Here is a 12,276-nt window from a genome sequence, read left to right as displayed (position 1 = left end):
ACATGAGGACTTTAAGAGACAAAACAGAGGAACATAAGGGAAGGGAAACAAAAGTAATATAAAAACAGGGAGGGGGACAAAACAGAAGAGACTCTTAAATATGGAGAACAAACAGAGGGTTACTGGAGGTAACTGCTGTGGGAGGGGGGATGGGCTAAATGGGTAAGGGGCATTAAAGAATCTATTCCTGAAATCATTGTTGCACTGTATGCTAACTAATTTGGATGTAAATTAAAAAAAAATAATAAACAACAAAAACAACCATAAAAAATTCATCCTGTCAAAATTCTGCCTTCTATACCAACTACTATTTATGTGGCTAGGTGAAGAGAGGGAATTGATACGCTAAGCCAAGTGTTTATGTACCCTGAGCACTCTTACGGATGAGGAAGGTGAAAGTCAAATCACTTGCCCTGGTCACACGGCTATTCAGGGATCAAAATGAACCCAAACTTTCTCAATCTAGTTTGAAAGCCTGATGCCTTCTACCACCACAAGGCCGATGGAAACTTTAGAGGAGACAGAGACTTCATTTCAGACATTTAAAACGACCTTCACCTGATACTGTGCAAGTGCTTCTAATGTGTGGCCAAAATAACTTTTTTTTTTTTCATTCACATAACCCAGCGAAGGTAGTAGGGAACTGCCCAAAGGAGACAACATGACAGACAGAAAAGAGCAAGACCCGTGGATTATCCACCTGCTGGGAAAGCCCTAAAAGAATAGGCAGTGATTATAGAAACTAGCCCAACCTTTGGCCCAGTGAGAAAGGTGGGCATGGAGGGGGGCACCGGCAAGTGCTGCTGGGCTCCATCATTCCACAAACCTCTCACCCACCCTTGGTCACGGTGCTGCCCCTCCCTCCTACTTGGCCTCAACCCTGTCTCTCAACAGCCATTGCTTCTGTCGACTTTTCTATTGTGGGCTTTTTCAGCCCACACCCTGGATTCTAGAGAGGTCTCTTTCAAAACTAAAAACTTTCTTCTAGGAAGGATAAAAGACTTCAAAGATGACCTTCCACTTTTTTCATTGAATAATGAATGCCTTTTGACATTTCTCAAAACGAGAGGGACTAGATATTGTGTGAGGCCTGTCTTCACACGCATCATCAATTTAATTCGACCAACAGATGAGCTTATAATCATAACAACCTCCTGCTCAGAACCTCACAATTACAAAGTGCCTCTACATCCATTATCTCATTTGCTTCTCACCATAAGCCTTACAAGAAGGAAAGACAGGTAATATCATCCCCATTTTGTAGACCAGGAAATCGAGGCATCCTGCCACTTTGCCTTGTTGGATTTGATGGCGGCTTTCCTCAGGAGACACAGAGGGACTGACTCTGAGGGAGAAGCATGTGAAGGTTCTGGTCGAGAATGCGGCAGCAATGTGTCCCAGGAGGACAGGACCCTGGAGAAAAGGCTCCACGGTAAGGCGGGGGTTTATGAAATACTGGAGTGGGAAGAGAAACTATTTAGGTGGCAATGTTGCCTGTGGAGAGCTCTGTATGCATGGCTTCCTCCTCTGCTTTCTCAATCCTCTCCGTCCTCCAAAGCTAACCCAAATCCCACCGATCTGGGAAGCTGTTCTCGGTTGTCCACCACCGCGAGACCATCGTAGTGACGTCTCAGATGCCTCAGCCCGTTACGACTTCATGACACGTTTGAGGTAGGCATCGCCATCCATTTTACAAATAGGAAAATGAAACTCAGAAGTGCTGACCTGCCCCCAGTTGACACAGTTAATAGGCAGCAAAGTCCAGATTTCAAACTACACCGCATCACAGCTGCCTCCCCTTGTGACACACTTTTCACATCCTGTCTATCGCCCGTGTGTTCCCTCATCCCCAACTCAGTTACAAGCTCTCGGAGGGCATACAGCAAGCCTTCTATTTTCTCTGTAACCACCCCCACCCCCCCCAGCACGTAGTAGAGCTCTACGTACGCAGTAGACTCTCCATAAACGTCATACGTTAAATATCCGTTTTGCAGGAACAGTAGTTATTAAAGAGGGATTTTTTTGGTACTTTGGATGTCAGGCGTTCCACGGTATATAATTAAAACAAGAGTGAACATGAAGTGTATAATTTCTCCCAGCTCTAGCTTAATCAGGCATTCATTACCATGTCTGATTCTGCGTTATGTGAAAAGAACTGCTTAGTAAGCATTTTCTGTGATGACGATAATCAAATACGTACAGATATCAGAGAGATTTTTAAAAAGACAAAAGCACAACCATCATACATAGGGAGAGACAATGATCTACATGGCATAATATTCCACCTGAGACTACAGAATTTCCAAGGCAGAGAGAACACCGGACTGATCTTGGGCAACTGGATACACAAGGAACCCTAAGAGAAAAAGTCTGTGCTAACTGGGATCTTGCACCATTACTCTTGTATCAAGAAGATGGATGCACCATGCTCCTGTTCTGGCTCAGAAACAAGAGAGGCGTCGCTTTCAAGGGCTTTTCTGAGAGACGGGGTCTGCTCTGAAACCTTTCCGGCACAGCAATCATTTCATTACCATCTTCAGTGACCAGCAAACTCAATAAATATGCATGCAATACACAACTTATTACCCCGTTTGGTCTCATTCCATTTGCCCTCCCAACACGTCATTAGTGTATAGCTTTGAAAATACAAAGGACTCAAAGAAATTCACGGAGACGAGAATTTTTATGGTAGAGATTAGCTCAAGTACCTCTAAAACGGACATTTGATAACTTAAGCTAACAAGAGCAGTGCCTGTCTACCACACTTTACTGCCAAACCATTCAGAGTAATCTTAATAAACCACCGAGGGGCAGGACTTCTGATCTCCCTTGTGTCATAAATAAAGTGCCACATACCTGTGGGCATTCAACCAACATCAAGCAACAAGAGCAAATACTGGGTCAGTGGTACCTACATTTGTGTCCTCATGGCTGTGGCCGTTGGTCTCGACCAATTCCTTGGTACCTTTTAACTGCAAATTTCAAGAAGAAACAAAACAAAACAAAACCCCACATGAGTAAGCAAGCATGTCTGTTAAATATACATCATCCTGTTAACTCTGATTTATCTGGGGTTGCACTTTATAAAACTTCCAAGGAAAGAGAACCAAAAAAACCAGATGGAGCATATAATTCTAATGAGTCTTATTGAAACAAGCTTGAGACCAATATTTTAGAGAACTTGATGGCTGGCAAAAAATAAATGGGTCTTGGTCATTATTTTTTAAATAATAAGATCAGAAAGCCGTTCCATAGGCATAAAATGTATAAAATTGGTTCTTAAGAATAACAAATGATTTCATTTCCTACTTGTATTGCTATTAATTTAAACCCTGCAGTGTTTGCAAGTTGCCACCAGCTGATGTTAGACTAATGATGACTCGTGAATGATGTATTTTCCATTGTTTTAACATGCCACAGTGCTATTGTACATGTCCTCCTTGAGAACATATTTGAATGACTGGCATTGTTTCTGGAGGCCTAAACAAAAAGATTATTTTCTTCTTTTTTTTTTTTTTTTTTTTTGCAAAGGAAGAATCGGGAAGACATCTCCTTGGTCACTGAGGCATTAGAAGAAAAGCTATTGCTCAAATGAGATTTTTAACAGTGAACACCTGAAAACACTACTCCCTCTACTCTCTCTCAGAAGGCTTAGCAATAATCAGTTATCTGGAGATTTCTGGAGACCTTTAATTGGCATTTTATCAAAGCAGACATTGCGAGCCGAGAGCAAGGGCAAGGGGGGGGCGGGCCTTACGGCCGTTGCCAGCACTGCTTCCTGGCTTTTTAATGCTTAGGAAGCAGCCCCTGATGGATCATCGTTTTTTTTTAAGCCTAAAATAAAATGGTGGGAAATAAATGCTGAAAGTCTGAAAGAAAATAAATGCACGTACACCCGTGATGTGTCCGATCTGACACGCTGGTTCTTTCTGGCTATTTGTACATATTAAAATGAAAGCTTGTGTGTGTGTGTGTGTGTGTGTGTGTGTGTGTGTGTGTGTGTTTAGGCAATGTCAAACCGTCAGCAAGAAAGCCACACGCTGTCCGTGTCAAGAGAGGGGCTTTGTGAAAGGAAGGGGAACATGTAGAAACTGAGCCTGGGGCAGCCGACGGTGGACCAGAGGCTCTTGGGCTCGTTTCCACGTGGCTCCCACTTGGGACAACAATTCCGCCCGCTGGTCTTTGGGGCTACATCACGGGTGTTTCCGCACACAGCAATCGCGACGTGTTACGGACGTGAGAAGAAAAGGGTGCCAGCGCGATAGCCAAGCCATCCGTTACCAGAGGGCACGGGGGACTGAACAAGACCCTCCGTGTTTTCCGGTCCGAAGGTTTTCTCGTTGCAGGTGTTCCTTATCGTCTTTCTCTTGGCTCACCGTAGGTCCCGCGGTTCGTGCTTCCGTCGGGTCGAGCGGGCCTAGCTCTGAAAGCTTTGTTATTTTGCAGCAGAAGGCAAGGACCTGCTCCAACTTTCTGTGTTTACCAGCACAGACGTGCCCACGGCTCTCCTCCCTTTTACGAGGACTCCGTGGTGCCACTCCACACCCTCTTGTCTTGCCACACCCCCGGCTGGCTCCCCCCCGGTGCTCCCTGTCCCCTGGTTCTGTTCCCTCCCCTGCTCTCATCTGCCAGAACCGCCACAGGCCAGCGCTCCCTCCTCCAGTGGCGGGCTAGCCACTGCCGTGCCCTCACCGGCCTCTCCCTGTCCTCCTCTCCTCGAGCTACTCGCTTCCTCCAGGTGGAGCAGAGGAGCGTCTCGTCTGAGGGTACCTGGGCTTGTGAACAAGCGCCAGACGCTGCCACCGTGGCACAGGAGGCGAGGGTCGGGAGCCAGGGGGCCCGGGAGGGGCCCGGAGGAGCCGCGTCCTAGCAAACAAGGAGGGCCGGGGACCTTCTGGGGAGCCTAGGGAATAACCCTGCCTTCCCTGAATGGGGATGGTAAGGGCCTTCCCTCACAACCTAGTCTTGCTTTTTAGGATTCCCAACACGTGGCATCACTTTAAATAGCAGAATACCAAGTCTTCAGAAAAAGGTGTATCTTTTCCTCTCTCGTGTGTGTGTGTGTGTGTGTGTGTGTGTGAGACAGCATCTAAGCCCGCGCAGCCATACTGTCCAGGAGCGATGCTATTTGTGTAGGCCTTATGTATGCAGGCACTGAAGAAGTGTTTACACACGTAGTTACTCTACATAAGTCCAAAGGAAGCCTTATCGGGCAATGTTCTTGGAAGTACACAGGTGCCTTTGCAAGTGTATGTCTGTCTGCGGCGTGGGGGTGGCTGCAAGGAGATGGAAGGAACACGGCCAATGCGTGCTCCCAACCGCAAGGATGACAGGGGCTCCGGGCTAGAGGATGTCACAAAATAGACTGCCGGTGGCTACGGCAGCCAAATGCACGTGGCTGCAGTGTGTCCCCGGCCTGCTCAGACACGTGTCCTTCTGATGCCTTTGTTTGAAAAGAGCCGTCCCGTTTAAATTAGTACAGCAGACTGAAACACGATTCCTTCCCGGTCCGATTTTCTAGCTCTTTAATGATTTTAGTTGTTCTGAATCTTCTTCATGTTCCCTGTTTAAGTAATAAGATGGAAGCGTGATGCTTCACCACTGCCTGTGCGTGCACTTTTTGCCCTCTAAAAGTGCACGCCGCAACAAGAACGTACCAGTGCTTTCTGCGAAACTCAGAATCTGTTTTTTTATGACTGGGGTTTAGACTTCAAGTCCAAAACACGCATACCTTAGAGGTGTTGTGGGTTTGGCTCCAGAAAATTGCAATAAAGTGAGTCAACTGACTTTTTTTTTTTTTTTTGGCTTTCCAGTGAATAAAAAGTTACGTTTTCACTATCGTCTATTAAGTGGGCAATAGCATTATGTCGAAAGAGACCATGTACGTAAAGGATCTGAGTCATGTGGAGAAAGGACAAATCCAACCCTCCCCATCCCAGCAAATCGAGGAGAGAGGGGGTCAGAACAAAACGACAAGGCTCAGAGCTATGTCTGATCAGGAGCAAATATGGACCAAAACAGCGTCACGATGCTGATAGTCTCTTTGTAACGTAGAGGAGGAAAGCCCCGTGACTCGGAGTCTCCTGGGTGGCAGGTCGCTGCGATTTTGTCAGTAGTTTTCAGCTCAGTCTAACTTCTCCAAAATCACACAGTAGATTCAGCCTCAGTCTGCATTATTTTATCTGTACTAATCACATAATCATTAGTTTTATATTCTCCTTCAAAGCTATAAAAGCTTATGAAGTATCCAACATCTTCACTTCCTACTCACCAATCCCTCATACTGTTAGGGGAAACTAACCAAAACTACATTTTCCTGCCCCCAAACCATGAAAAACGAAAAATCACTTGTAAAGTGACTGAGTCACTTTTTTAGATACACCACTTCTGAAGTTATTTACATTATACAAATAACCCTCTCATAAGCCACTGTGGGTGTGAAATGTAAAACAAGCTAAATTTGATCCCCCCAAAGGGTTGGGGTTATGCTATGTGATTTTCTCCCTCCCAGTTACCATTCATTACATTGCTGGCAGCAAGGAAGTCCAGAAAGAGGCAAGCATTTCAAGAGCTCTCCCGTGTAGGTGCTGGGCTTAGATTTCACTCAGATTTCACTCTGCAGCTGAGCAATCCATCTTACCCTGCTGTAAGACAATACTTTCAAATCCACTTATCAATGTCAGGCCACACTTCAGTATCAAAGAAAGCCAGGATGAAACGATCAGATTTACAAACTTCATATAAAAGGTTGGTTGCTCACTGTGGTTAGATAAGTGCCCTGATGCACAAACGGGGAAGGCTCTTTTTTTAATGTCCCCGTGACTCAGTCGTTCTCAATTCAGATGTCTGCGTGAAAGCCATGGGTTATGCTAAACACATTTCCCTCACTCTTATCCTGGAGAGGAAACTACCCGCTTGCTTGGGGATCCGTCTGTACCTCCGGTGGTTTAAAACTTTATCAAAATTCATTTGTCTTTTGGAATGAACTTTGACACACCGCTGGCAGGCTCAGGTGATCTCCGCAGGTGCAAGAGCGAAAACGGGTTTTAGATTCTACGGAGCGAAGCTGCCAGGGGGTTTGAGAGGGTGCAGGCCGACTGTCCCACAGACTGACTTCGGGAAAGTCTGCACAGGTGTCTGATATGAGCGACGTGCACATCAGCGTATGCACGAAGCAGAGATGTTGCGTTCACTTACTTGTTCCTGGAGGACTTTAAGTAATGCTTGCGTGTGCGACTGCTCTTCCTTTGCTTGTTCCAATTCCGACTTCTTGTTGTTTAACTCCTCCTGGATGGTCAGCAGTTGCTGTGAGAGTAAGAATAGTTAAGGTAAATAGAGTGATGGCCAGGAGATAGCAAGATATTAAAAATATCCATTCAAAACCTGAGAAGATTTTTTTTTTATGTCTTAAAGGCTTAATCCAGACTTCAGCTAACTTTTTCTTTTTTAAAGTTTATTTATTTATTTTGAGAGAGAGAGAGAGAGAGAGAGAGAGAGAGAGAGCAAGCATGGGAGGGGCAGAGAGAGAGGGAGAGAGAGAGAATTCCAAGCAGGCTCTGCACTGTCAGAACGGAGCCGGACTTGGGGCTTGAACTCACAAACCGTGAGATCGTGACCTGAGCCCAAACCAAGAGTTAGAGCTTAACTGACTGAGCCACCCAGGCGGCACGCCCCCACCACTTAGTGTAATGAGTACTGCAGGATTTGACACATTATTAGGCCATTCGTGATACTGCTATGCAACGAAACGAATCTGTTCGAGCTATTTGCAAAGGCATCATCATAATCCTTCGAACAAACGCGCATTTGTCAACATGTAGAGAACAGTGTTAGTAGACAACATGTTTTGATAGACGAAGAAATGAAATAATCAAAAAAAAAAAAACCTGGATCTAATCCATCAACTTATCCACTGTTTCTTCATTTTCCATAGGACAGGAAAACCGGCCTTACAGTGGCTCCGTGAAGCCACCTCACCCAGTGGCTGGGACCACAAAAGATCCTTTTACTTTCTCTGTTATGACGGTGATGTTTTATTAGATCAGCAGGACTGAAGTCCAAACTGCAATCAATATATCAGCCGAGAAAACTGCTGATATAAGCTGTCAAAACACTAAGCTATGGCCTACGCTGCTATTTTTAAGCAGGGCCACTGAAGGGATTTCTGTAAGCCTTGCCTTGAGCCTTCCTCGCCCTATCAACTGTAACTCATGTTGAGGCTTACCTTGTCTGCCAAAAGCACGGTACGGCCCGGCACTAATTCTTTGGAACAGGGCTGTATGTGACTATATACGTGGGCTGCAAAATACATTCAAGAGCTTCCAAACAGGCCGTAGCAATGGCTGTGTCTGCTCAAAGCTTCTTAACAACAAAGGACTAGTCAGGAAAGACAGAGGAGGATTTTTTCTGCTACCGAACATAACAAATGCCGCACTAATGATCTGAAATGTTAGTGCATTCCTGCCACGAAGGTGGCTGTCTCCAACATCAAGGCTGCTTCTTTGGGGCCTTGACAAGCCGGCTGTGCGGCTGCTGGCCAGCTCTTAACTATCAAGGCCTGAATAAACACTGGCACTGGATTTCTGATGCTTAAACCCACCAACTGGAAGGATTAAATTAAGTCTTTAAAACCTAGTTTTGGGGTGTGTTAGGGAGTAGGAAGCACTCAGAAAAACACACTCTGCTTTCCCTTGGGCTGATTGCCCTGTTCCCTCCTTTGGCACTGGATGTAAATTCAGGAACCGACTTTCGTGCCCCCTAGCGTAAGTGGCGATATCCTTGCAATACTCTAAAAACCCTATTTCACCACCAGCCCGTGTCATAACGACACGTGAGGTAGTACACACGTCCCACACCAGCTCCCTTAACACCTTGTGTGATTTAATTGTGCATCAGTTGATTGAAACACAGAAACCGGGGGGCCCATATTGTCCTCTGGCACCGTGACAAGTACCTAAAATGACTGCTTCCAAACATTGGGGGGTGACTCTGTTCCTTCACTGCCATTCATGACTGGCCCCAGAACAGCTCTTGGGGGATCTGGTGTTCTGACTTTCGATGACGCCCGGTGAATTTTTACATATTAGACAAGTTTCAGGTCCGATCCTTAAACCTCCTTTAAAAATGAGCCAAAGGAAGGACAGGAAATCGTCTTCAAGAGTAGGTAGCTTAGGTTTGTTCCCTGCCACACTTGGGGTAGCAATGCTCAGAAACAACTCATGTCCAGCGGAAGGGTGTTGGCTGTGTTAGTGATGGTGCATCTGTTCAAGGGAAACTATGCAGCCGTTGAAAACGAAGTTGCACAAAGGTCTTTGGACAACACAGAAGAAGCTGCCAATACACTCTTCTCCCCACAAAGACTTCAGGTTACAAAAAGGTTTCATTATGGAGCCTACTTAAGATTCTCTCTCTCTCTCTTCATCTACCCTGCCCTTGCTCACATGCGCTCTTTCTCAAAGAAATAATAATAATAAAAATAAATAAAAATAAAAAATGTTAATTATATAAGTATAGCTGACCTACAATGGTATATTAGTTTTAGGTATACAACATAGTGATCTGACAAATGTGTGCATTGCTCAGAGCTGACCTCAATAAGTGTGGTCACCATCTGTCACCACACAAAATTATTACGCTATTATTGACTCTATTCCCTAGGCTGTACTTTTCCCCTCTGTGGAATCACACTTTTAAAAATAAAATGTTTTCTCTCTCATCCCCACTTCCTTTTTATATGTAGGCAACCACTTTCAATGCTTTCCATCTTTGTTTGAATGTGTTTTTCTAAAATACATATTGTTGGTTTTTGAGCATGTATTTTTATGGGATGTTGTTGTATCTCTTGTTATTTACGTTTTTACTAGGGATTATTTTTTAAAGATCCATTCCTGTTAATATGTGTGTATCTCATCTGTTGCTCCTGATGGCTGTACAACAATCTCTGAGGTACATCCACCCGGTTATACCTAATCCACTCTCCCAGGAAAGCCACTCAGATTATCTCTAGCTCTCCTCACTCTATACAAGGTTGCAGTGGAACATGCGAGTGCATGGTAGCTTACGGACCTGCAGCAGAACTCCCTAGGCATTCCGCAGGGGAAATGCCGTTTCCTAGGGTGTACCCAAGATGCCAATTTGCCCAAGCTTCTGTGCCGAATGTCTGTACCGGTCCACCCACCCACCAGTGGGGTACAAGAGTCCCCGTGCCCCACGGCCACACTAACGCTTAGCATTACCCACCTGGTTTTCTACTATTTGTCAGATAGTTCTAATTGTTGTCTAATCATATAAAGGTTATTCACTGAAAATATGTTTGGGTACTTCTCTAAATCCCCTGTGATTTTTAAACCTCTCATCAGATGCTTGCTGGCTGCTGAGGCTTCCATTTATACTTCAAGGGCAGTGGTTCTTAATATGGGGAACTTTTCAAAATAGGACTGATTCTTGGGCCCTCAAGAAGACCAATTAATTCAGAATATCTAGGCAATGATACATAAAAAAAAAATGCCTTAACAGAGAATTCTAATGTGTAACTGGGATAAAAGCCACTGTTTCTTTTAATGCTCATTTAAACCTCATTCTACTACACTGTGACTTCCATCTAGAGTACTCCACTCAAACTATCGTCACTGAATCACTGACGCTTTTCTACTGGCCGACTAGCATGCCGGGTTCTTTTCTCCTGCTCGGTACCTTCTCCAGGTGCTCTGTTCACACCCATGGCCTCAACTCCACATCTTACATGCTTATGCCTTACAAGGGTGACTCTACAGTCTGTGCCTCATTCCTAAAACCCTGAAGTCCACCCCTCCCCTTTTATCACCTTGGGAACCTCCCTGCCCAGTCCTCTGCCTTTTCTCCCTCCCAGCCTCACTGTCATAGTTAAGGCAGACCCTCTCCTCTCCTCTGGATCTGCTTGTCCCCCTTGTCATTCACCCTGTACTCCTCACAGAACTGACCTCCTAAAAAATGAAAGTGCTCCCATGCTTAAACAATATGGTTGGCTCAGCATTTTTCAGAGAACTAGAACAATAATACTAAAATTTGTATGGGACCACAAAAGACCTCAAAAAGCCATAGCTATCCTGATAAATAAGAATAAAGCTGGAGGTATCACAATTCCAGATTTCAGGATATACTACAAAGCCACAGTCATCAAAACACAATGGTACTGGCACACACACAAAAAAACCAGACACACAGATCAATGGAACGGAACAGAGAGCCCAGAAATAAACCTATATATATATATACATACATATATATACATACATATATATATATATATATATATGTATGTATATATATGGTCATATATATACCCAATTAATCTACAACAAAGGAGGCAAGAATATGCAATGGGAAAAGACAGTCTCTTCAATAAATGGTGTTGGGAAAACTGGACAGCTACATGCAAAAGAATGAAACTGGACCACTTTCTTACACCACACACAAAAATAAACCCAAAATGAATTAGAGACCTAAATGTGAGACCTGACACCATAAAACTCCTAGAAGGAAAGGTAGGCAGTAATTTCTCTGGCATCAGCCATAGCAGTATTTTTTCTACATGTGTCTCCTAAGGCAAGAGAAACAAAAGCAAAAATAAACTATTGGGACTACACCAAAATAAAAAACTTTTGCACAGTGAAGGAGATCATTAACAAAACAAAAAAGCAACCTACTGAATGGGAGAAGGTATTTGCAAATAACATATTTGACAAAGGGTTAACATCCGATATATATAAAGAACTTCTACAACTCAACACCAAAAAATGCTGTATGCCTGAAATTAATGTAACATTGCGTGTCAACTATACTTCAATAATAATAATAATTAAAAAATACTTTTGGTTCCCCAAACTCTACTGGAGAAAATCCAAAGCCCTGATCTCATCCTTCCCTGGATGTGTGAGGTCCTTTCATGTCTCTGTGACAAGATCATTACCCAGAGTTCTGCTTGGCAGGCTCCTACTCATTTTTAGGCCAACATCGAAAAGAATGTTTTTCGATGAGTACCACCCGTAGGATGACTTTATGCACTAGAAAACAGCCCCATCCAATAGGAAGACAAGACTCCTCACTAGGGCACATAGTTTGGTGGTGATGTGGGGGCTCGATTTAATTTCCACTTGCCCATCTGGCCTGGTGCCTTTATCCAGGGCAGAAGCTGCAGGACCATATGCAGTATCCTTGGGTTCTTCTGCAGTAAAGACCTCCTTCAATCACCCGAGCAAAGTTAACTGTCCGAACTGCTACACTCCCAAAGCATTTCAT

The 12,276-nt window shown here is 44.4% G+C and overlaps 1 protein-coding gene across 3 annotated transcripts in view; it reads right to left on the bottom strand.

Annotated features, from left to right (window-relative positions):
* The window catches only part of ENOX1 (ecto-NOX disulfide-thiol exchanger 1), a 383,452-nt gene that overhangs the window by 56,574 nt on the left and 314,602 nt on the right, over positions 1–12,276 (bottom strand). For 2 of the 3 annotated variants that reach the window (XM_053215935.1, XM_053215941.1), the window contains exons 11-12: positions 7,198–7,305; positions 2,916–2,972 (exon numbers count right to left, since the gene is read on the bottom strand). In XM_053215935.1, the coding sequence (XP_053071910.1) occupies positions 2,916–2,972; positions 7,198–7,305 (165 nt within the window). The remainder of the gene's footprint in view (positions 1–2,915; positions 2,973–7,197; positions 7,306–12,276) is intronic. The other variant, XM_053215938.1, reaches the window with a different exon arrangement.

This window comes from Acinonyx jubatus, chromosome A1 (genome assembly GCF_027475565.1).
Source record: "Acinonyx jubatus isolate Ajub_Pintada_27869175 chromosome A1, VMU_Ajub_asm_v1.0, whole genome shotgun sequence".
NCBI classification, from domain to species: Eukaryota; Metazoa; Chordata; class Mammalia; order Carnivora; family Felidae; genus Acinonyx; species Acinonyx jubatus.
Note: the sequence above shows the minus strand (reverse complement) of the source record. Positions and strands in the feature narration are given on the sequence as shown.